Below are 26,755 nucleotides of genomic sequence, written 5' to 3'. Positions count from 1 at the left end.
AGTGACAACTATTATCTATAAAATTCCCCGATTTGGAAATTTAATGACATACTTCTAAATAAATAAAAGAAGGAATCAAAGGAGAAGTCAAAAAGTATTTTGAACTAAATAATAATAAAATAACATCAAAATTTGTGGGATGCAACTGAAGCAGTGATTTGAGGGAATTTTCTATCTTTCGATGCCTATATTACAAAAGAAAAAAGACTTAAAATCAATGATCTAAGTTTCCACACTAAGAAGCTGGGAAATAAAGAGCAAATTAGAGGCACCTGGGTGGCTCAGTCAGTTAAGCATCCGACTCTTGCTTTTGACTCAGGTCATGATCTCAGGGCCATGGGATCTGGCAAGTCCCAAGTCAGGCTCCGCACTCAGCAGGGAGTCTGCTCGAAGGTTCTTTCCTTCTGCCCCTCTCCCCTACTTGCATATGCGTGCACGTGCTCTCTCTCTCTCAAATAAATAAATGAATAAATAATCTTTTTTTAAAAAGGGCAAAAAGAGCAAATTAAACACAAGGTAGAAACAAAGGAAATAAAGAGAAGAGGCAAAAGTCAGTCTCATGTAACAAACAAGGGAGAAAATTAAGAAAGACAAAGTTGGTTCTTTGAAAAAATTAATAAATTCATAATCTCCTGTCAAAAGTGGTAAAGAAAAACAAAAAAAGGATACACAAATTACTAATATCCGCCATGCAAGATGGGCCATTACTGCAAATCCTGTAAACACAAGTGTGATAAGGAGTCCCTTTCCTAGCACAACTCCCCTGGGCAAAGGAGAGCTTGTCCCTGCTCCCACAACACGTGGTCTCCCACCACTTGCAGCTGCTAAGGCAGCCCTCAGGAATGAAGTCTCCTCCAGCCCCAACTGCACTGCTACTCAGAATTAGCCCCACCCATGAATTTTGGTCATAAATTCCCCAACTCATAACATACTTCTGAAGCCTACTAATTTATCAACGTTATATCTTCAGGGCTATTATTCTAATTTTGTAAACTGAATGTAATTGGTGTTCTATGTGGCTCAGTCATTACACTGAGTTACATTCAAGGAAGCATGATTCATGAGTCAAAGAGTTTTTAGAATAAGAATTCCACACTTTGTCTCTGCCAAAGAACATCAACAAATTCCACAACATAAGCTACATTAACATTTCTCAAAACAACCTTTTCTCTCCTCCCCAGATCTTGGCTACCATTCTGGTACTCTGGACCCCAGAGTTTCCCGAACTTTTCTCCACTCTCCGGTTCTGGTATCTTTTCTTTATGCCTTCTATGTTTAGCCCATACTACTCCAGCATCCTTGAGAGAAAATCTTGCCACTATTTCTGCATCACAGTGGACCAATATGGGGAAACTATAGGATTTGATAACTTCCTGGTCCTCCCTTGAGCCCAGAGGAGTGAAACATAGAGGCCTTTCAAGAAGGTGATTCTTTTATTCTGACTCCATCACTCTCAAGAAATTCTGAAATTTTTCTGAAGAACAAAATTCAATACTTTCTTACTCTCTCCGGTTTGCAAAAAAGAAAGAAAAAAAGCAGAGGATAATTTTGATTTTTAATTGTCCCTAGTTTTAAATATTCAAGGGTTTTTATAAGAAAAATCTAAAGAGAGAAGGAGGGGCTACCAAATTTGGAAGTTTCCTAAGCATTTGTGGTAGACTAAAATGGGCACGATTCTCCCCATTCCCGTACACACACTCATTTGCAACATGACTTTGCCGCTTCGCCCATTGAAGTAGAGTCTATTTCTCCATTCCTTGAATCTGGGCTGGGACATTAACTGCTTTGGAAAATGGGACATTAACAAATATGGCAAGCAGTGACTTGGAGTGGGCTTGCACATTGGGACTTACTCTCTTGCTGTTCTTGCTATTCCATGTAAATAAGCCTGGACTAGCCTGATAGATGATGAGAGATATGTAGCCTAATCATCCCCATTATACCAGCCAAAGATCGCCAACTGCCAGACATGTCAGTAAGGCTCTGTTAGATCATCTAACCTCCAGCTGACCCATCAGCTGACCATGGATGTGTGAGCCAACCAAGCCAAGTCAAGCCAGACGAGAATAGCCCAACCAACTAATCATGAGCTAATTAAACATGTTTCAAGCCATGAAGTTTTGGGGTGGCATGTTATATAGCAAAAGCTAACCGAAACAGCATTAAAAATTATTCAATCATTGTTCATGATTAGTTCAACAGGCATCTATATGTGTAAGGCCCTCTGCTAAGCACAGGGTCCAAAGCCAAGTAAGACATGGTTTCTACCTAGAGGGATCCACAAAATACAAGTGTACAAATACCAGCAAATAGGTAATAGCAGTGCAGTGTGATAAATACTGAAAAGAGATTGAAGCAAAAAAAGCAGGGGAGGTCATAGACAAGAGTGACTCAATGGATTGGGATGGTCTAGGAAGAAACAGGTGACATCAGAATTGGATCCTCAACAATGAACCAAAGTTTTACCAGACAAAGAAGTTGGGGGGAGGGCATTCTAGACAAAGGAAAGGCGTAAGTAAAGGCTGACAGACATGAAAGTATATAATGTGTTTGGGAAATAGTGCAGAGATGTAGCCTCCAAGGGGATGGAAGAAGAAGTGATGATTAAGGAAATATGGGTCAAATAATGTATTTGGTTATAAATCCCAACTATTATAGAAATATCATAAAATTAAGTTAATGAGAAATCATCAAGTGAAAAATCACAACAATCTTGTTACGGTATGAATTACTGCAATTATTTTACTTCCTCCCATTCTCTTTGACTTCAGACCATGTTGCAGTGAGTAAAGCTATTGTAATGCAGGTCTCCTCATCTGCTGTTTATTCTGATAGTTTAGTTCACACCATCAGCCTCATTCAATTTATAAAGTTTTCTTTTTATGATTTATTTATTTATTTAAGAGAGAGAGCATGTGTGCAGAGGGGCAGAGGAAGAGGGAGAATAGAAGCAGACTCCCCGCTGAGCGTGGAGGCTGACTAGACTAGACTAGCATCCCACCACCCAGGAGATGATGACCTGAGCCAAAATCAAGAGTCTGATGCTTAACCGACTGAGCCACCCAGGCGTCCCTCATTTGGTTAATTTAATTATACTTGTTTAAATTGGAGCACATACATACCTTATGTGGTATATGTACCCCCAATCATATCAGAGGTACAGGTATTTGCAAAGCAATTTAACTTTTTTAAACAAAGAATGCAATCAATAGTTTTCTAAAGTCACTCCTTAGAAAACAGTGGAAAATAACTGGTTTAAAGTAATACGAAAATACTTCTTCCCAAAGTCATGAAAGCAAATTTGTTAATAACTATGTTCTGTAAGTAATAGATTATTCATGATCATGTGTATTTGACCTCACTAAAGAACATCTCTTTAAAGTGTTTGGGGAAGATTTATGCGAAGAACCATTTAAAGTGAATCTCTGCCTAAAGCCATTTCCTTCTCTGGAACTTCTCCATTTGTCCATGTATCTGGCATAGTTACTAGATTTTAGGAGTAGGAAGGGCAGGTGGAGAAAGATGAGGAGAAAGGAAGTAGCAATTCCCTGTGTAGCCTTAGGCATGTCACAACCTTCCAGAATCAAGCCTCCACTTGCCTGAGATGAGTGCTCAATAAATGCTTGCTGAATGAACTACACACAGTGACAAACTCAGCTTTGATTTCTCCAAATAGAAATGAGGCACTAAATGATCATTAAAGTACCTACCAATCCCAAGATTCAAATGTTTTTCCCATAAGATAATACAAAAGAATACAAAATGTATATAATGGTTCAATTTATTAATTTGGTCTTACGTAATACATCACTGTATTTGTTCTTTAAAAGGAACACGAAGTATAAAACTATAAAAAATGATCCTGAAAATTATACAAATTGTTTTTTCAAAGCATGATTTTAAAAACAGACCTTTAAAAAATGTGATTAAGATGTTCCCCCAAGGAATCATGAGAAAAGGTAAAAGATGAAATATGAACATTGACAAGGAAGCCAATTGCTCACTGTCCAAATTGTATTAAAATAAAGAAATAATGATGAATTACAACTTTATTTCTGCTGCTGTTAGCAGTACTTCTGTGATGGGATTCATGAATTTCATTAGGACCCTAACCTGAATAAATCTGTCACATTACTAATGCTGTAAATTAATTCTAAACCGTAACTTGAGCATTTCACAAACCTTGAGAAAAAGGTACTTTTTGGCTTTGGTAATAACTGCAAATTACTCCCACTTTATAACTGTGGTTAAATACATAGAACATAAAACTTACCATTTTAAAGTGTACAATTCAGTGACATTTAGTACATTCACAATGTTGTATAATCAACACTATCTTGTTCTAGAATATTTTCATCACTAAAACAAAACCAATACTCATTAAGCAGTCACTTCCCACTATCCCCACCCCTCCCTGCCAGCCCCTAGCAACCATTAATCTGATTCCTGTCTCAACGGATTTACCTATTCTGGATATTTCACACAAATGGAATCACAATTTGTGGGCTTTTGTATCTAGCTTCTTTCACTTAGCATATTTTTCAAGAAATACCATATCCCTTAGCATTTAAGGAAAAACCAACTATTAATGTAAATCATGGAAAAAAGCTATATTGGAATCTAAATGACATCTGAGGTAAGTGAATGAGTCAGTGCAATTACCTTTCAGAATGCATTCAAGTTTTTATGACTGATTGGTGCTTAAACACTGATCAAAATGAACGATACAACTTTAACATTTTATATGCAGCACAAAAATCTTAAGAATTCATTTCCACTGAATTATTAACCATTCAAAACAATTTATTTCTTATGTCAGCGTTTTTATCACAAAGCTATTGGGATGTTGCAGGGAATCAATACCATTCTCTACTTCAAATCTCTAATATAAGTCATAGTTTTTAAAGTTACCAATTGATACAAAAGACACCCACTTGACATAATTATTCACTGGGCAATTCTACTCTGGAACAGATGTTATACGTATAATCATTTCCATTTCAATGGTTTGATTTCTTTTAATCAAATAATGTAGTTAAACCTGAATGCTGATACTTCAGTTTTTTAATGCTACAAATTTGTGAGCTGAAACTTTAAAAGAAGCTGAATATGTTATTTAATCAAATCTAAACTTACTGACCAAAACTACTCAACATATGCTGATTAGAACAAGTTTTTAAAAACTCTATGTACTTCACCTAGGTTGTTTTGATCACCAAGTCAGAAAACTGAAGTCATAGCCTAACAAAGCAGTAATGACAATTAACATGGAAAAGAGGATTTCAATGAAAAGAAAATTCCAGGACAGCAAAGGGCAGGATCTCCTATCGCCAACTTCAATCTTTTGAGCAATAACACATTATTGCTACTGCTTTTATATTAGATCAATGAATGATAATGTAACAAGTAATGTTACTCTTTGACTGAAAGGGGTATGGAAAGCTCTCTAACTCCAGTCAGTTCTTTTGCCAAAGAATGAGCCAACACATACATCGACCTCTGTTTAAGGATCTTGTCTGAAAAAAAAAATAATTCTAGCAATTTATATTAGAAAAACATAAAAATTAAACCTGATGAATTTGCCTGTCCTGGGAAAGGATAATTTGACTTGATGAGTTGGTCAGTCTTAAGAATTCAACAGAAATGCAGTTTTATTACTTTCAAACACACAATATTTACCACTGCTAGAACTAGCTATGTATTGAAGAACCATTTCCTATCACAATACTTGCATGCAAATAGATTAATAAAATGATTTGGGGGATGCTTAAAAACTTTGATGTTAGTGAAAAGAAACATACTTATGCTGTCAGTTTGCTTCAGAAATGTTTTTCTTCATAGTAAACAATACTCAGACCAGCATGTCAAAAAGAAAAAAAAAATAAAACAGGAGATTCATATCAATGACTTTTTACTGTATTTCTATAGAGTACATTCATGAAGCATCTTGATAACCCATTTCTTCATAGTTATTAAATTGATGAAAAGTCACTCCCCAAATAACACATTTCAATGTCAAGCATTCTGAATACAAAATGTCAGTTTTGTAATGTTCTAAGGTAAAAAAAAAAAAAAAGCACCTCAAGATGTATCTCCATTAATATATCTCAAGATGTATTAAAATCTACTTGGCCAATTTATGGAGATTATACATGCAAATAAATATATGTATAAACAATAAATTTATAGAACTTTATCAATCACAGATACAAAAGAATACTTGTAAAAACTCAGCAAAAGACCTAGTTTTTGCAAAGGACTTTCAGACCAACACCCATACTTCATTTATTTCTACTTTTTTCCCTCTTGGTATTACCCAATATTTCTTTCCAAAACACATATTAGGAATCGAGTATTGTAGGCAACAATATTTTCCAAAGTAATTTCCTTATATCTAACTGTCCCTTCCTTTTTTTTTAATTAAAGATTTTATTTATTTATTTGAGAGAGAGAGAATGAGAGAGAGAGCACATGAGAGGCGCAGGGTCAGAGGGCGAAGCAGACTCCCTGCCAAGCAGGGAGCCTGATGCGGGACTCGATCCAGGGACTCCAGGATCATGACCTGAGCCGAAGGCAGTCGCTTAACCAACTGAGCCACCCAGGCGCCCTGTCCCCTCTCTTTCTGCATTAGTAAAGTAGAAAAGTGAACCATGTCAGGATACATTTCTCTGAAATACCCCCAGTCATCAGTACCTCAATGTTGAGTACCTCTGTTTTTTCATCATTAAAATAGAAACTTGAAAGGATTTATCTTTTGAACTTACTTTGATCTTTTAAATCAAAGAAAATAATTACATAAAGGTAACATTAGAAAGAAACCATCCTTCCTCTTTTTATTTAGAAAGAAGTTTACTAAAGTTGGTCTTTACTTACACACCTCAAAACTTTTTTATTTGGAATTCAGATTTAGATCAAATCCTAACTAAACCCATCACTGAATTACATTAAATACAATGGATGAGTCATTGTTGAGTTAATTTTCTTTAAAGGGATAACTAATATTCTCTTACTTTTTAGGCCTCATGAGCATGTTAAGTAAAACTACTGAGAGCAGTAGACAACCGAACACCTATTAGTGAAATTCTTTCCATAAAAGACTTTGCCCAGTCTACTGAGACAATGAGGGTCAATTGCTTTCTTCTACTGCAATTCTGAACATCCACCTCTAGAGGTCCCAATCACATCACCTTCTAATACGGTGTGTCATGCATTAAACACATTTTTTTAATGTGTGCATAACTATTCCTTAGAAAATTTTTAAAATTAATAAATCCTATGTCTTTTTAGGTTGGGATGCAACATATGAAATATATTTTGCTTCTAAATGCCAAAAACTACATTTAGATTGCTAGAGGTAAACAATATGTTATCAATATAGTAATATAAGCTACCATATTTTCAAGGGATATGGAAGTTTTTGTTGAAAACCTCATTATCTTCAAAGTTGCTAAGATCCCAATATCCATTGTCAGGGGATAGTTAATAATAACAACTACACTGATGGGATATGTAGCACAGGGTCAAAGACCAAAAAAGATTCTATACTTCTGATAAACCAGAAACTCAACCTTTAATATCTCCTAATGATAGGGTTGAAAGGATTCCTACAAATATTTTTGTAGGATTTAACCCAGTATTTGTCTACTTCTACTTTTTTTTTTTTAAGATTTTATTTATTTATTTGACAGAGAGAGACACAGCGAGAGAGGGAATACAAGCAGGGGGAATGGGAGAGGGAGAAGCAGGCTTCCCGCTGAGCAGGGAGCCCGATGCAGGGCTCGATCCCAGGACCCTGGGATCATGACCTGAGCCGAAGGCAGACGCTTAACGACTGAGCCACCCAGGCGCCCCTACTTCTACTCTTTTTATCCTAGAAATCTAGTATGTTCATATGATTCCACAACCACTGAACAAGAGAATGAATGATGGTTAGTCTAAAGGTTAATGCTAATGAACTATAAGTTGCACTGCAATTTACTTTGAACAGAAGAAATACAAGTGAAATACCAGTAATAACAGTAAATTTTAAATACTAGTGAATACTAGTTTTTAAAAAAATGCCCAACCACCATGGTACCCAATGTATTTTGTCATATAGCTATAAGACTGAGACAACATACATCAATTAACTTAACCATTAACAACAAATCACCATTACTCTTAATTCTGGATTATACATGTGTGTATATACACACACATACCCACTCCAGTACCACATCATTCAGACAGGCTCTTCTCTAAGTTCTCATACTTCACTGTGCCTCGGAATCCCCTGAAGGCCTTTGTTCAAGCAGACTGCTGGGTTTCCACCCCAGCGCTCCTCGTTAAGTCTACAGAGAGACCCAAGAATCTGCATTTCTAACAAATTTCCGGGTGATGCTGATGTTACCGGCTCAGGGACCACATTTTGGGAACCTCTACTGTAAGTGATCTGTGAGTCTCAAAAGGCAACTGCAGAGAGAGAGAGAGGGAGGGAGAAAGAGAGAGGGAGATGATTATATAAAAGGTGACACTGTAGTTATTAATGAAAAGAGAGGGAGCGAGCGAGCGGGCAAGAGTACACTCTCAAGAGAGAATGAGAAAAAGACATGCAGTTCTGGCAAAGGTGGCAGCAGATAAAAGTGAATACAGATATTTTCTTCCAACCTGATATTTGCCCTTTATCTTGCTGGTTAGAAAAAACTAAGAAATCATGGGGCACCTGGGCGGCTCAGTTGGTTGAGCCAGGGTCTTGGGATCAAGCACTGCATCAGGCTCTCTGCTCGGCTGGGAGTCTTGCTTCTCCCTCTCACTCTATGCTCTCTTTCTCCCAAATGAATAAACAAAACCTTAAAAAAAAAAACAAAAAACTAAGAAATCAACAAAGACTTCTCAAATGACAATTCACTGACATACAAACCTTTTCACGTTTAAAAGGCTAGACAGATTGTTCCCATTACAAGTTTTACTAAAACAATATTGCCAGGAACTCTTCAGCCTTACAATACCCCTAGATGGGACTACTTTCAGGAAGACACTGAAGGGGCACAGAAGTTAGCTAATGAGTTTTCCATATTAAAAAAAAAAAAAAAAAATGAACGCTCACCAGTAAAACATGGGTGAGCAATGATAATCAACAAACAACTACAACATGCAGAAAATCTACACTTAGAAACACTGTGTTTGGAATTTGTCAAGTATTAAAATTTTATTTAAATGAAAGTTTTTCCTTTTAAGTTACTGAGCCACATAAAGGGAAAATATTAATTTTATTAGAATTTGAACAAATGTTGCACAAAGAAAACATTTTAACAAAATCGTATGGTGGCATAACAAACAAAAAACAGCCAAAGATGTGTAAAAGAAATATAAGGTGGAAAACTGTTAAATATCTCATGATCCAGTGTAAAAACAAGAAGTCTAAACTTAAAAACCAAACAAGCACAACCATAAAACAAAAAGTTAATGTTTGTGCTATCCTAACCAGACACATTCTTCAGCAAAACTTTAAAAGGCAGTTATATTTTACAGTATTCAATCTTATTTCTGACTTTTTCAGAAATAGACTATATAATTCAACCTCACAGCTGAAAGTTTAAGCACTGAGAAATAATTATTCTACTAACTGAAATGACAGGTGAGGCAAAACAATTGATTAGTCTTTAATGCTGTATTTTCAACTGTAATAAGGGCCTGATCCAACCAAAAGAAGCCGGAAGCAGTTCAGAGTTCTTTTCTAATGCCCAAGGAACATCTCTGCCCAGTCCGACTGCCATAGCATTGTTAGCCTAGAAACAACAGAGCACTCTCAGGGACCAATGTAGGAAGAGAAGACACAATAGAAGTTTGATATTTTATAGCAAAATAACTTGTCACCACTTCAGACTACCAAATACCAGAAGTTACTTAAAACAAATTATTTAAGTATTCCCCAACTTTGCAACTTATTTCTAAATACTGATATATTCATTTTTTTAATTGACCACATCAGGTTAATAATAGTGTAAATCAATTTGAAAACTACAACTAAATACTTCAAGAATAGGACTTTGCATATTTTTCTCTTATACCTTGATCTTTACACAAAGATACAATTCTTACTATTTTGGTAGAGAAGTCTATGGGAAATAAACCTGGAAATGTTTTAAGGAGATTGTCAACCAAGACAGGTTTCTCCATTTCGTGATTGTCATCTTACAAAGATACCAAATTTCACATTGTTAAATATCTTAAAACAATATAGTTGTGATTTTTATAAACATACAAAGGCAAAAATTCTAAAGGCTTAGGAAAGAAAGTTAAGCCCTTTGCATTCCGAATATTTGAAATTTATTCACACAATATGCCCAATCTGAACTTTAAATGAGGTATATTTTCTTCTTTCCAAATATCAAAAGCCTAGCAAATATATCATACCATGAACAGTATCAAATTAAAATAAATTCACAGGCTTTTTGTTGGTTTTCATTTTAACCTGTCATAAAACATGCTGCCGTGAGTCTTTGGATGTGGTGTCTAAGAAAAAAGGAAGTTGCACATGGTCACTCTCTGTATGAGAGTTGCAAATACATAAGGTGAAAACACTTTTGTGGGTATTTTTAAAACATGATAAATGCATTACCAAACACTAGTCATGATTTTAAATATTATGTAAATATATAGTAAAGATCATCTATGTATCCACGATCGTATAAGGGGAGCACTAGAAAATAAAAATCTTATAATGATCTTATGGCAGTCCTTAAGCAATTGAATGTCTTTATCTGAAAAACCTATGCTGCAAAAATTTGAATCAAAGTTTTGCTTTCTGAATGCACGGGCTATAACCCACAGAAAACATGAGGGACAAACTGTTTGGTCAGGATCTTGTTAAACTAAGAAACAAAAAATTTAAAAACCAAAAAATATGCACACCATTAAAAATACTAATTCTGAAAATTATGCAGCTAAAAATTAAATCACCCTGTCCAGCAAGTTCCAAAATTTCACACATTTCAAACATTAAGGCAACTTTTTTCCAACTAAACAGTACTTTATAAAAATATATGTCACTTCAAAACATTATATACATAGTGGCAATAAATTTAGCTAGTTGTAATCTTTAATACATTAATAAAGTATCACATATTACAAAGAAATTATACTAGGTGTCTGCATGTATGCACAAGTGGAGTTACAGTTTTTAAAGTACAGGTTTTAAAACTGAGCGAAGTGAACGTCCCTCTTTAGTGAGTTCTCGTGTCACGCACATACATGGTAACGGGATTGCTTCCTCCCGTTTCTCTACAATATTGTAACTGCATTTCTTCAAGTGGTCAGCCATGCTTAGGATGTCAGCAAATTTCCATTCATTAACAGAACAAAATGCAGTACTGAATCGCCATACCTAAAAGAAAATTCTATTTCAGATTTAAACAAGTCAATTTATAAGAATCAAAATACACTTCTTACTCCAACTGCAAACATTTCTACTGTTAGAGAAATATCCAATATAAAGTTCCAAGCAGTTAGCTACAAAACTGAAAAGGAATAAATCCATTTGGAGGCAGATCTGTTTATTAAATACTTGTAGGAAAAATCACTTCTATGACATTTTAACTTCAATAAATGCAGTAACCAAAAAGAAATAAAAAGCAAAATTCAACATTAAAAACTACATCCAACTTGGCTTATTAAGCAATTTTTTAGAAGATTTTATTTGAGAGAGAGAGTATGCGCGAGTGAAGGGAGGGGGAAAGGGAGAGAGAGAATCTCAAGCAGACTTCCCAGCTGAGCACGCAGAGCCAAAGTCAGACGCTTAACCTACTGAGCCACCCAGGCGCCCCTAAGCAATTTTTTAAAAATCATAACCTCGTAAATTCAGAGGTACTTTCTAAAATAATATATTGCACACTCTTCTTTCATCTTATCCAATTGGCCATATAGAGCTATTCAGAGTCTGGAGATAGTGATGGTACATGTGTTATTTTTTTCCCCAAGTTTTTCTTCCATTCCTATTACACTATATGAGGTATACTAAATAATACACTAATATGTGGTGCCTGAGTGGTTCAGTCGGTTAAACAACTGCCTTCGGCTCAGGTCATGATCCCAGGGTCCTGGGACCGAGCCCTGCATTGGGCTTCCTGCCCAGCACAGTCGTTTCTGCTTCTCCCTCTCCTTTTGCTCCTCCCCCTATTCACGCTCCCCCCCCATAAATAAATAAATAAAATCTTTAAAAAAAATACACTAATATTTTGCCAAGGTACCTTATGATTCCACTATTTGTAAGTACCAAAGGTAACTCTGTAATATTCATGAATACAGGTACTTAATTTATTCAAAATGTTTCTGAAAATTTACATAAAACACTTTTGTTAAATGAATCTTATTTTATTCCAAATCATTGTAAAATGCATTTCTAGGCAAAAATTCACCTGCTATCCCTATTCATGCGTCTGTTGGTAAAAATATGAGCTACTTCCCCTTTTACCCACTCAGCAGCTCCAAGCCCTGAAACAATGTCATCTTATTAGCTCAGCAAGGACAGTTGTGGCCCCTTCTCACCTTCACAATTCTAAATATAAAGCTACCTGAACAGAGGAAATAAGCACGAATGGAGGACAGACCCAGGTAACAAGCAAGAATGGGCTAGATCAGGCCTAGGCATCCTAGCTAAGCTCATCAACAGGAAAATGGTAGAGCACTCTGAATGCACAGTAAACAGCAGATACTCTAGAAAGTGGCTGTGGATTGGAGGAGAGCCCTCAGCACTCATTAGAGCTTCTCAGGAAAGGAGGGCGATGCCTTCCAAGGTGGCTAAATGCCTTCAAATTCCCTGAGAACACTTTTACTTTTCAGCTGGCAAGAGAAATCACCACTGCTCAGCACAAAGGGTACTTACTCCCTATATTCCTTAGGGTTGTATCAATTACACCTCCTGGGGAGTTCTTTCCCAGGAGTCCCTGAAGGTCTAGAGAGTAGCTACCAACAGACACTACAGATATCACTAGCCTCCCTTACAATTACCTATACCTACAAAACTACAGAAGAATTAGGAATTTTGTTAAGCCTCAGCAAAACAAATTCATGAAAGACTCAATGGTGGCAGACAGCCTCCCCATTTCCACAAGAGTCTGGTGAAACAAACTCGGAAAAAAATGGATGATTCCCATCTCCTGCACAAGGCTTCTTAGCAATGGGCCAATTTTTCATTCAGAAGTCTTCCTCAAGTCCTTACTTAGTGCCCACGATATGGCAGTGCTGTTCTAGGCGGTGGATGTTTTGGTTCCCAGAGAGTCTCACTTTTCAAGGAACTGACAGTCTAATGAAACTGGCAATTCATCAGTGAATTACAATAGAGCATGAGAGTGCTCTAGAGTAGGGGTATACAGAGTAGGGGACTATTATGGGGCACCACACGAACACAGAGCAGTACACCTCCCTGAAAGTTTCAGGGAGGGGTTCCAGAGGCTCTCCTGAAGAAGATCTGTAGAGTGAGCAGGATATATAGCGAAAAGATGAAGATCACATGCTCCAGAGACAGGTTCCCTAGGTGTGAATCCATCAATTAGTTGGACAAGTTACTTCACCTCTCTAAACTTCAGTTTCTTCATCCATAAAATAGAGATAGTAGATTAAATAGGTAAACAGAAGTAAAATGCTTATTAGCACACTGTCTAGCATATTGCAAATGCTCAGATGTAGGTACTGTATTAGGGACAGCACATTTGAAGGCCTTAAGGCAAGAAGTCAAGAAAGAAAACATCAGGAAACTGTAAGTAAATCAACATAGCTGGAATATAAAATGACAAGAGGAAACTGGGGAGGTAAGTAAGGACAAGATTATAAAAAGTCTTAAATGGTTCTTTAAGAAGTCTTTCTGTGTCCCAGAGCAATGAACAAGCATTAAAGTTTTTAAACACTACAGTGTAAGAACTGTATTTAAGAAAATATTTATCACTCTAGTCCTTACGTAGAGAGTATGTTGGAGAGGGACCCAATTAGGAACAGAAACCCAGTTATGCTCTTAGGTAACCGAGAGAGAGCTGAAGGGGACAGAGCTAGGTAAATGGTGGTGGAAACAGTAAAGTAAACCTGAGAGGTATGAAGAAGGGAGACTCAAGAGGACTTTATGATTACCTAGATATGGAAATAAAGGAGAAAAAAAGAAGTCAACCTTATCTCCCAAATTCCTAGTTTAGGCAATTTGATAGATGATAATGCCACTTGCGAGATTTTTTTTAATTAAGCTTTTTCCTAGCTCTTTTTAAGATTTTGTTTACTTATTTGAGAGAGAGAGAGAATAAGCAGGGGGGAGGGGCGGGGGGGGAGAGAGAAAGAGAAGCAGACTCCCCGCTGAGCAGGAAGCCTGATGTACCCGACGCAGGGCTCAATCCCAGCATCCAGAGATCATGACCTGAGCCAAAGGCAAACGCTTAACCAACTGAGCCACCGAGGCACCCCGCCACCTGCTGAGATTAAGAGGGACAGAGGGGCACCTGGGTGGTTCGGTCAGTTGCCCATCCGACTCTTGATTTCGGCTCAGGTCATGATCTCAGGGTGGTGCGACTGAGCTCCACGACAGGCTCCGCACTCAGTGCGGAGATTCTCTCTTCCCCTCTGGCCCTCCCCACTGTGCATGCAAGCTCTCTAAAATAATCTTAAAAAAAAAAAAAAAAGAGGGATAAAGATATGGAATGGGTTGGACTTGTTGAGTTTGATGAAGCTGTGAGATAATCAAGTGGAGATGCTTACATACAAGGCTCTGGAGTTCAGGAGAAAGCGGCCAGAATACAGATGTGTGAGTACTCTGTGTAAATGATGGCGATTTAAACTCCCAAGAGTAGGTAGGATTTTCTGCAGGAACAGAATTCCCAGAGAATACTTCACCTCATAGGTCAATACTAGTGGGCAAGGACAAAATGAGACAATGCTCAGAGTATCCCATCCCAAATGGAAGAAAGACACCAAGTCCTCTGTATGTGTATACACACATATGCACAGCAAGGATGAAACTTTCTGCCACCAAAATTCCCATTTGGAAAAAAAAAAATCATAAAATAAATAGTGTGTTCATTTGTTGGTCAAAGCCTCAGAAGAATACAGAAGATGTAGAATTCTGAAAAACTGGAGCAATGAGTAAAAGTCAGAGAAAACCTAAGGGCGGTAAGAACAAAGTATCCAGAAATTTGAACCCTGTGCAACCAAGGTAAAATTTACCAAATTTTTTCTACTTTATAAAATGCAAAATGTCATATTGTAAGTGTTCTAATATGAAAAACTCCTGCAATAAAAGATATTTATGTTTTCTAGTTTCTATTAGATAGTGCCTCAAACAGAAGGTGGGCAAAACTAGGGGTGCCTGGCTGGCTCAGTCAATACAGCATGTGACTCTTGATCTCAGGGTTTTGAGTTCGAGCCCCATGTTGGGTGTAGAGATTATTTAAAAATATAATAATCATAATCATAATAAAATGTGAAAAAGTAGATTTTCACAAAAGAAAAATGGTGGACCCAAGACTTGCTCCAGGATCTGCCTAAATCTCCAGTTCAAGCCTCCAATATGCAACACTCTCTTGTACTGTACTAACCCAGAGCCCCCCACCAACAATATCAAATCCAAGTACCCTACTCTTTCCTCCCACTTCGACCTAACACATTTCCACATCCATCATGTTTTCTAGCCCCCAAATACTCCATTGGTCACTTACTAGTAGTAGCAGTTATAACTTTTCTCATTTCTCCCTATTTAAGTTCTACCTGAAATAACTAAGAAAGAAGTTGCTAGGAATGGAGAGAAACTGCCAATTGTAAGCAGCAGAAAACCTTCTCCTTGCTTCCTCCATTGTCCTATGGTGAAAATGTTTCAGATGGAGCTCAAATTGGAAGGTGGTTAACATGGGCTCAAAAGGAGCTGTTACAGAAGAACTGAGTATAGAACGGCTCAACTGAAAAAACAAGTGACCTCGGCCATATTAGATTAGAATTAGGATGTCTGTAATAAATATGTGATTATGACAAATAATTCTAAACTAGTTTTTCATTAGTTATTATTTTTAAAAAGTCTGTCAGATTAAAGTGTAAGTTTTAAGATGGTCAATTTTTCAACAAGATCTTAATTTTATTAATTCTGCAACATTGTCTACTGTATGTCAAATAAGGAGATGATACAGTTAAGATTAAACTAACCTTTTCTTTTATTTGCCATGACGAATTTCCTTCTGGATACTTCCTTTTTCCCCACTGCAGTATGACCATTCCACGAGACTGAAGCAGGCTGCCACACACATCCCTCATTAACCGGGATACACATGAGAGCTGGCATAAACTGAAGCCATCAAGAAAGCCTGCAATATGTTGCAGGACCTCAAAAGGAAGACTACTTAGATGGTCACTATGCAATCCCAACACACAGTTTCTAGCAGGCTCTACTAATACTGTAGAGACACATGGCTGAACTCCAAAGGACCTCAAATGGCGGTCATGTATAATCTTTGCTCCTTGTGTTGATGGACAAAATCTACGCTGAGAATAGGTACAACCATAATATGCTAAAGGACACCTCTGTTCCATCCAGCCATTGAGTCCAGCATGAATGTCACCATGCACATTCTTAAAATGTGAAGAAAATTCTTTTCTTCTAAATAACTGCCCACAAACAAATGTAAACATTGAACGCTGCTTGGGTTGGTACCTAGCAACACATTCCAATACTAAATCCAGCCCAAGTGTCTGAAAAGGACTTGGATTTGAAAGCTGTGGGTTGGCATGATCACAAGCTGAAGCTGAAGCTATTTCCCCAACCATTGTATTGGTAGCTAATATTGCAGATGGAAGTGAAAAAGTCTGAGTCCCAAAGTCAATGTGATAAACATCAACCATGCGACTATCAGATATACCCCTCCCACCTGGAGAATCTCCTAGACAAAATAGCAATGCTGCTGTGATTAGATCTATTCCTTGGAGGCCCATTGGATCTTCTGCAACTTCCAAATCTGATGTATCTACTGCTTTATCTTCTTTTGGTTTAGACCAACATGAGTTAGAAAGAAATTTGAATGAAGGAGGATGACTGAAAGATAAGACATCCACATTCCTCAAGTCCCCTAAGTCTACTTTTCTCCAACACAATGCTCCTTCATCCTCATCATCTGACATGAGGATATGCTGAACCGTGCCATTAGGCAAAGCACCAGATGGTATTACTTCCCTAAGTTGTGCTGCTACTGAAAGTGAACTGGAAGGTTGTGAAGTGCCATCTGATGCTATACATTCTCCATTTGTTAAGTTCCTTTGTTTTGAATCACCATGTAATTTCTGACTTGGGTCTATGGCCTGTGTACCTATATTTTCCAAAGAAAAGCCATTACAAAGAGCAGAAGTGCCATAAGAACTGGTGTTCGAGTCACACAATAAATCACTTGAACCATTTTGTTCAGACTGGACATTCAGACTTGTGTCATTATGGTCAATTCCACCTACTGCTCCTATCTCATCCTCATAAAAATGGTCCTGGTCTTTCAAGGGTCTATTCTGCAAGCTTCCTCTGGTGTCTTGCTCTTCATTCATTTCATCTGGGGAAGCGCGAAGACTTGTACTCAACATGCCACTGTCTCTTGCAGCGGTACTCAGGATATCTAAAGCAGCAGCCAAACTTCTGGTTGTTTCTACCGTAGCTTGATAAAGTGCACCATAAGATTCTTCATCAACAGACACCAAACCATTAGCATGTGGTATTTCTGGGACACTTGATTTAACGGAGATCTGTTCCCTAGGTTCTGATACTTTATCAGTCGCTTTTGACATCATGGTGGCTACTTTGAGAGATTCCAAGAGCATCCTTTGGTCTTGAAGGGCCAAGGCCATATCTAATTGTGCCACTTCATCAACATCTCTGCTTAGATTTTCATATGATTTCCGATCTGCATAACTAACTGGCCATCGGTTCCACTCCATAGTACAGCACACCACACTTGCTGGACACATTTCTAGATGTTCAGCAACTTTATTTCGAGCCATTGTAAATGGACAGCCGAAGTCACTATTTAAGCAAGGCACGCGTTCAAATGGACATAAAAGTCGATGCTCATCAGCTTTACAAGAATGGAAAACTGCTCCACACACCAACGGACAACCAATCAAGTCACAGGAAATCCCAGGCTCCGGTCTGGTCATACAGCGTCTACTGACACAATTCACACAGTGCGAGTGTGGCAGCTTCTCCTCCATGACGGCCTGTCCGGCTCTAGTTGTTGAGATGGGAAAAGATAACAAGTTAGGCAAAAAGCGGTTGATTTTTAGAAATTGCTGAGTAACAAAAATCAAGTCATAAAGGTGTATGTGTAAAATAAGCGTATTTGTCAAGTTTATTTTATATATAATCAATTCATCTTGAAACCACTTAAGTACTCATTTCAAGTAACAATGCAAAAGTTCATTTTTACATATCATATAACAAAATGCCTAAGAGGCCAAATGTCTCAAAATATACTGCTTAAATTCTAGTATACCGTGTAGTATATAAAAGGATGCTAAAAACAAATTAATGCATATTTGACTTTTAGATTTCAAAGAAGGCTTTAGCTTTTACATTTTAGTTTCAACTAAACTGGTTCAGAAGCACCCCACAGTACACTGACTTCATCATATTCCTGAGAGAATGATCTGAATTTCATGAATATACTTAACTAAAACTATTAGAACTTTTCTTTTTATTCCCTTCAAATATAGGAATTCACTTAAGATTTCATCTACTGATCACTCCTTCTACATATGCCTTAATACCTTCTACAACAAATCACCAGAGTAAGCCTTAATTAAAACAAACAGGGAATTTACCCAGAAAATATAAGTCCAGCTCCAGTTCGTGGCTATGGACAAGTCACTTACTTCCGAGGGCCACACCTTCCATTCACTCATGCAACACCTATTTATTGTTTAACTACTATGTACCAGGCACTGTGTCTGGTGTGGCAATATAAAGATTAGTAACTCCTCTCAAGGAGCTAGAGCAGGAGGTCAGAGAGACAACAGTAAAACTCATGTCACATTATTATGTGATCAATCTGACAGAAGTAAAATGGTAACACAGAGAAGATAATTTTCACTATGGGTAGGGGCTAGAGAAGTCACAGTAGTCTTCAAAGACGGGAAATCTTAAGCATAGGAGGGGAGAATGGGAAAGGGAGGGAAGTATTCAGCGCTGAAGTATCAACATATGTAAATGGAGAAAAACAAGAAGTGGCAAAACACATTCAGGGAACCTCAAGTTTCCCAGTATTGCTGGATCACAAGGTGAAATGCTAGGTAGCTGTGAGAGATGGGGCAGGATGACAGAAATAAAGCAAATCATGAGGACTGTACTATATACTACTCTAAGGAGGCCAGACTTTAGGTAACAGAAATTCACTAAGGATTTGAGCTGAGAAACAGTATCTATAAAATAACAGAAGGGGTTTACAGATACCTAATGGTCTTTCCTTTTATCAAGAAAAATTTTATACAAAAATAGAGAAAGCATCAGCACAATATACTGATTTAATTATAATTATTAATCCTATTCGATGTATCTTTGTCTATAATCTTCAACTTCTTTATTGGCTTGTCCCTATGAGCAGTAAAAACTTAAAAAACTATTTCATCTTTTAAAACCTAAATAATAAAACAGTATCTCCCTTCTACTATTATTCTTTTTTCCTAGTCAAGCTTCCAGAAGAAAAACAAAAAACAATTTTAAAAAAACAACAAAAACCTTTCATACCTCCCATATACTCTTCAGCCCTGTAATCTGGCTTTCTTTTAGCCAACAGTCATTAAAACTGCTCTGAGACCCTTGGTGCTAAAACCAAAGGGCATTTTTTCCAGACCTCATCTTCCTTGGCCATTTACCTCATTATGCTGACTATCCTCTCCTTTTTGAACTATTTGTCTTTCCTCAGGATGATACATTTCCCTGGTTTTCTCCCTACCTTTTTGGTTATTCCTTAATCTCTTTTTCTAAAATATTCCTCTTCTCCAGGGATCATGTCACTTCTTGCTCATTCTATTCATTCTCCCTGGGTGCTCTCAATTTCTCAAAAGCTTCAATTACCACCCATATGCTGAAAACTTACCTCTTGCCCAGATCCTTCTCTCAGACTTCAGATCTCTACAGCCAATTACTTATTATACATCTCTACCTCCATATGGGACAAGCAACTCATCTCAACATCTCCCAAATTAAATTACGTTGTAATAGGTAATACTTTTCTGGGTAAGAAGTCGATTCTTAGCCTATTTTCTTCACTTCACTGCATAAAAGATTACTAGCTCTCTGACATACTTTTCCATAAATGCTACCTGGGTTTCAGGTGGCTAATGTAAACTAATTAATCCTGAAATTGCTATTTATTTTTGTCCAGTCCAGGGTTGATTTTCCTCAAACAATAACAAAAGTCTACCTCATATTGATAGAGCTCTACCGATTAAGTAGAACAGTTCTGAGTTGGTGTTATGGCACTTACTGATGCTGGGGGGCAGGGAGGAGGTGGGGAGAACAAGGCATGCATTTAACAACCAAACCGTATTTTTTAATTGTGTTTAAAAATTACTAATACTTCTGAATGTTTATCCCCATACATTTTATAGGTTAAGACAGAACCTATAAGTTAAACACAGACATGCTAAAAGAGTCATAATAGAAGAAACGACAGACTAAAGATGACAAACATTTGTAAATTAAGCAGATGTTCAAAGAGAAATGTTAGTAAGAATTAAGGCAAATGTCATGGAGTGATTAGATTGTGAAAACAGCTGTAGCTTTCTTATTTTGCAACAACTAGACGGAGTTCATCTCACATGCTGAGGGTTATAAGCTTGACTGTTACTAAGAGAGAACCTAAAAATACAAGCAGTTCCGAAGAAGTGACCACTGCTCTCATAACCTGTAGAACACTTTACGTTATGTGCACATCACATGACCACACCAGGCAGAACACATCTCAAAAACATCACTTAATTCAAAACTGTTTAAAATAGCAACGGCTACAAACAACTAAGTTAAATGCAAAACAGCAACAACTTTGAAAGGAAGACACAGAGGGCTCTCTAGCTTCAAGACAGTTTGTTCCACACTACTCCCCTTGGAATAAGAAAAATGTTTAAAAAATAAAAATAAAAGCATCCACAGCAATGAGGCTACAGCATTTATTTATTGAAGTAGACTTGGAAGGAAAAAAGCACACTAATTATGTACCAATTTTCTCCTTACATATACCATTTCATTTAATGTCCCTTAATCTTCTTAACAACCCAGAGGAAACTGAGGTTCAGACAGGCTTAAGGGACTCGCCCAAGGTCATCTCCCTGGTAAGTGGCAGAGCTAGGACTTCAACCTATATCCAATCAACGCATATGGACAACAACAGATATGTTTACTCATAAAAGTTTAAGAAAATAGGCAGCACTTCAGTAACTGGTGATCCAATTTTAAGATGTTATTTGAGGAATGGAGGTTACACAACTTTGCCTGCAGTTTATTCCAACACTTGATCACCCCTGTGGTCAAGAAAGCCTTTTTGGTCCTTTGTAATTACAATAGCACATAACTTTGCTTTGAATATCAGTGTTTAAAACTATTTTAAAAATAACTTGCATTTATAATAGTACAAACTTAGAGACCAAGAATATAAATTTAGCAATTCTCAAAACAGCAAAGTAGGAATCAAGTTTAATTCCATTTTACCAGTAAACATATTACAAAGTAAGTTAAGAAAAAGCACTAGATAATAACCAAAGAGTATTCTGGGGATAGAATCCTCAGCTTCAGAATTTAAAATTTCCAGATCCATCCTTTTTCTAATCAAGATTATTACCAGATTAAATATGCCTCCATAAGGTATTCTGCAATTGCTCATAAATCCTGTGAAACGGGTTTAAAACATCTGTCCCTGATTTCTCAGTCGAACAGTGACACAGCGGGCCCATTAGAAAACATGTTGTTGAAACGGAGGCTTCAAGTTCGAGATAAGCTTAATTTAAGACTCCTCAATATTAAGTTTTCTTAAACCCTCTGGAAAAAGGATCTTAGCATTCCAAATAACATCTCTATAATTTACACTTAAAGTTGAATGGCTGGAAAAAGTCTCATTAGACTAGAAAATATCTGTAAATGATTAAATACTTTACAATAGTTTCAATTTTCTCCAATAGAAATTCTTGGCCAACTCAGACTCTGTGACTGACAAGCAATCCATAAAAATAGTTCTAAGACATGGCATTTTCCCATACAGTGAAAGGAGGCCTTGTCATTTAAAGCTATTTCTATACATAAAAATAACTGCCCTCAAAAAACCATTTCTTTATTTTTCCAGATTCATTAAAATAATTAAGGAGATAAACAAAGCATTGCAAGTTAGCGTGATTTTAAAATATGCTAAGTCAGGTCACCCAGAGCACTCAGCACAGCTTGCTGCCGTGTGCACCTCTGTGAGCAGGACACACGCAGACATGCGCGGCACCCCCTCCCCGCAACTGCTGCCTCAAATCTTTAAGTCCCACCTTAAATGTTACTTTCCACATACCAAAGGCAAGGTCCGGATCCCATATCATGCTGTGTGCTCAATACACATTGCATTTTTCCTTGTAAAACTAGTCACAACTCTAAGTAAATCATTATCCTTTAATATCTGCCCCGACAGGAAAACAGGAAAACTATAAGCTCCTTGAAGGAGGCAGGACCATCTCTTGTCTCATCCATTCTTGTGTTTCCTACATTCCAGATTGTGCCTAATTGGAGCTTCACTTATTTTAGAAACATGAATAAATGAAAAGATTATACTGTAAGAAACAGCCAAATGGATTCCAAAACAAAATGAGATTTTTGATTTCATAGAAAACTACATACTTCATGAAAAAATACAACCTTACAGACCTAGTACTATACAATCAGATTGAGTCAAAATTATACCTTATTGTACCAGTTACAAAAAGTCAATAGTGCTCCAACATTTACTGAGTACCTAAGTCATATGTCCCAAGCATTACATATAGAGTAAGATAAATCGTCTATGAAAAAAGCAAGTCAAAGGGAAAAGGAAGTCAAAGAAAGTTAATTTCAACCTTCCGTTATTTTAAAATCTTAAAAAATGGTCATAGAAGGCACAGAAGTAAACATTTACCAGTATATTGTTCCACTATTTTAACTCCCTAATCAACTCTGCGCTCTGGTTACTGGTTACTTGAATACAGAAGGCATCAGCTTCAAAAAGAAAAGCAGAGGTAGAGGTAGGCGTACACACATGTGCACGTGCCTAAGTAGGTACTGGGCTAAGAAAAGCAGCTCAAAAAAGGAAGTGGTATCCGCCGACTGCTTAATATTGCAGTTAATATGGTACTAGGTGAAGCAGAATTCCACTCAAACAATAAAATGTTGCTTCAGTGTGAGGATGAAATGGAACTATAGACAGACTTGTTCAATTAGTTAACACAAGTAAGTCCATGACTGAAATTTTACATTTAGCAATCAGTTATAAGCTCCTCTAAGCAAGTCTCATCCTTCTTGTACAGTCGGAGGTACTAGACAGAGTAATACAATTAATTGTACAATTAATATTAAATACAAACACCTCCTGGCTGATTTGTGATCAAGTGCAATCAGTTTTAAAGACCATAATAAATCTATACTCTCAGTTGGGCATCTTAACTAGTTTAAGGGGGGGGAGGGGGGTGGTGACTAGGCAAGATTGAAAATCCTCTATCATTAAACTCCCAACTCAAACACATGCCCTCCTGATGAGTCCAAAATGGCTAAATGGGTTACACTGTATACATTCTTTTTATTACACTTTAGTTCTGACTTTTTATAGAATGATGACCTAATTAAATGGAAAATGTCATATTTTTCACCCTTCCAGTTATGATATAATAAAACATATATCTTCTATGTCTAAATAAGGTCATGAGTAACTTATTCCAAAGTGAAAGTTCTAACTACTTGCAATGTTCTCCACTAAATAAGCAAATGAAATTATTACAGATTTACCTCAGAAATTAAAATAATATTAATATTTAATTCTCGGACCAGAACCTGTTTGTGCTGATCCTCAGATAAAAATAATCCACCCAAATGGCGGTACTCAGCTTATTAAAATGGGCAGCATGGCATCGGGGAATGGGCTTCCAAGGAATCTTAGCTTTGTGACCGTAAGGCAATTATTCTACTGTGAAAACAACCTAGAACTCTACAAAGGTTGGTTATAATTATGTGTGTGTCCAGAAGGATACAATGTATTCCTCAGAAAAGGGATGTACTTCACCTAGCAGGACAGCCACGTTTACATACACAAAGCTTTATGTAAAATTATTTTTTATATCAGGTCATTTACACTTATAAAGCTTATAAAAAGCAATTGTATGAGGAAATAACCTATGTTAACATTATCCACTCAAAAAATAAACAAACAAACAAACAGACATACCCCTTCTGTAAAGGATTTTCAGACTGGGTTTTGAGGTATGCTTATCTGTATTTAACTATCTAGCTACCTACATTGCAAAAGCCATTAGCCCAATGCCAATCCCACGTATTTCATCAAACTGAATTTGATATTAGATATTTTATATAGCCTTTTGATTGCAGACTTTGTCAAAGAATTCTACAAATACGATGTCCTTTTAATGAAACAATCATAGGAAATCAGTTAAAAGATGTATCCAAAATCATACAAAATAGCATAGAGCTTATCCCATTAAAAGTCACATTTCAGTAATATAGTACATCAAATAGTAAACACACATTAACCAACACCTATGTGGTGACCTCAAAATACCTCTCTAACTATATACATTATCTCAAAGTATTACTGCCCTTTAATGGGTATTTTATTAGGACACTTTGTATTCTTTAAAAGTCTTCAATGCTAGAGATGGAGAAATATTGGGTTGAAATTAAATACCCAGCACACTTGGAAGGCATAAAAGTTTGCCTATGTCGGAAACTCCAGTTCTCTGATAACACTCACAAAACTCCACCCACCTACACTTCCAGAATCACAAAAAAAAGCTTATGTCACTGCATTAAAGTACTAGATAAGAACGAATTGGCAACTTAAAAGTTACCAAAACACCATGTTATCCCTAATTAAGTTTCTGGAGTAAGAAACAGTGACTAAGCATAAAGAACAGTGATTCAGCCAAAACTGCATATTAAAATTGAACCCTTAGAAAAATCCTAAACATACATTTTATGCTATCCCTTTCCCCTTGCTGCGTCGAAAACTGGAGTGTTTTCTAAAACCTTAATAAAGATGAGCAAATGCAAAATCTGTTCCTGTTACTTGTGTCTCTAAAGGATACAACACAGTACTGAAATGCAGCAGAAAGAAAGAAAGAAAAAAGGAAAATTTTAAAGGTTCAAAACATTTGAGAAGTTTGTATTTAAAGAGTTTTAAGTTAATCTACACTGATATCAGAATGCCCATAAATAGCTTCATCTTGGATCAGAGTCAACAAAGTAATTATGGAATAAAAGGTCAATTCCTTCCCAACCATCTTTTATCTGGGACTTACGACACGGCTCAGAAAGAAAAACAAGAGGGGAATGGAGCACAAAAACCATGGTAAACAACATACTGCTCTGCCAGTCTCTCTCTATTCTCCCAAAGACACACGTTAAAAACATACTCGAAGGAGATTACTCTGAATTCAACGTGCACTCCATGGCCCCCTTCCAAGCAGCGTTCCACGGGACAGGACACAAATAACTTGGAAATAGTCATACCCCTCAGATCTAGAAAATCAGGAAGTTTCTCTTTAATAAGGACTGCGGCTAAGACGAAGATCCGCTCACTACCATGAATGGAAAAGTTACCAACTTCACTCATCCCGTAGAGACAGCAGATGATGCCGCCCAATTTTACTTTAACCCGTCTGTCCCCAAACAACCCAAGTTTTTAACAGGCAAAAGGAAACAGAAGCCGCGTTTTCAAGGTTCTTAGGGCTTCCCAAGTTTACCTCCCGCTTCACCCCTCCCTCCCCTGCATACAGACAGACAACCAGGCCAGGTGACACGGGGGTCGGTCCCCGGCTCTGGGTCGCCATTTGCTGGCCGCCTCCACGGCGGGCCCGGCAGGACGGCCGGCGCGGACGTCCACGCCGCCGACGCCCTCTCGGCGCGCCAGGACAGCCGGCCCGGGACCCGCAGGGCCGGCGCGGGCGCTGTTTATTTACTCCGCCCAGCCCCGGGCCGCGGCCGCCCGGGCTGCCGGCCTCACACGGCCCGGCCGCCGCCTCCGTCCTCGCCGCAGCCCGCGCCGCGCCAGCCTCGCCCGCCGGCCTCCCGACACTCACCGCCCCGCGCGGCCGAACCGCGGCGCAGGCCCTGGCTGCCGAGGCCGCCGTGCTCGGCTGCACCGCGCGATCCCGGCCGCTCCGCGCCCCACAGCCCCGTGCGGTCCGCCTCCTCCTGGCCTCTCAGCCCCGCCGGGCCGCCGCCTTTTCTCCTCTTGTCCAGCTCTTCTGCCTCCTCCCCCGGCGGCCGCCCTCCTCGCGCGCCCCGCCCCGCCCCGCCCCGCTCGGCCCCGCCCCGCCCCGCCCACCGGCCACGGCGGCGGCTGCGAGCCCGGCGGGGACGCGCACGCTGAGCCCAGCGGGGACGCGCACGCTGAGCCCAGCGGGGACGCGCACGCTGAGCCCAGCGGGGACGCGCACGCTGAGCCCAGCGGGGACGCGCACGCTGAGCCCAGCGGGGACGCGCACGCTGAGCCCAGCGGGGACGCGCACGCTGAGCCCAGCGGGGACGCGCAGACCTCCCACGGAT

At 38.3% G+C, this 26,755-nt stretch overlaps 1 protein-coding gene across 3 annotated transcripts; it reads right to left on the bottom strand.

The window, feature by feature from the left end:
- Positions 1-3,763: 3,763 nt before the first annotated feature.
- FBXO30 (F-box protein 30) lies at positions 3,764-26,460 on the bottom strand. 3 transcript variants are annotated; one of them, XM_078054613.1, is made up of 3 exons: positions 26,287-26,460; positions 16,150-18,205; positions 3,764-8,451 (listed from the first exon to the last, which is right to left on the bottom strand). In XM_078054613.1, the coding sequence occupies exons 2-3, from the start codon at positions 18,187-18,189 to the stop codon at positions 8,386-8,388; spliced, it is 2,106 nt and encodes a 701-aa protein (XP_077910739.1). In that variant the 5' UTR covers positions 18,190-18,205; positions 26,287-26,460; the 3' UTR covers positions 3,764-8,385. The 3 variants fall into 3 exon arrangements, with proteins under 3 accessions (XP_077910739.1, XP_035943590.1, XP_035943589.1); XM_036087697.2 differs by lacking the exon at positions 3,764-8,451 and adding an exon at positions 9,232-11,365; XM_036087696.2 differs by lacking the exons at positions 3,764-8,451; positions 26,287-26,460 and adding exons at positions 9,232-11,365; positions 18,799-21,026.
- Between the last annotated feature and the right edge of the window lie 295 nt (positions 26,461-26,755).

Source organism: Halichoerus grypus, chromosome 9 (assembly GCF_964656455.1).
Source record: "Halichoerus grypus chromosome 9, mHalGry1.hap1.1, whole genome shotgun sequence".
In the NCBI taxonomy this organism is placed as follows: Eukaryota; Metazoa; Chordata; class Mammalia; order Carnivora; family Phocidae; genus Halichoerus; species Halichoerus grypus.
The sequence above is the reverse complement of the archived record's forward strand: the minus strand, read 5'-3'. Positions and strand labels throughout refer to the sequence as shown.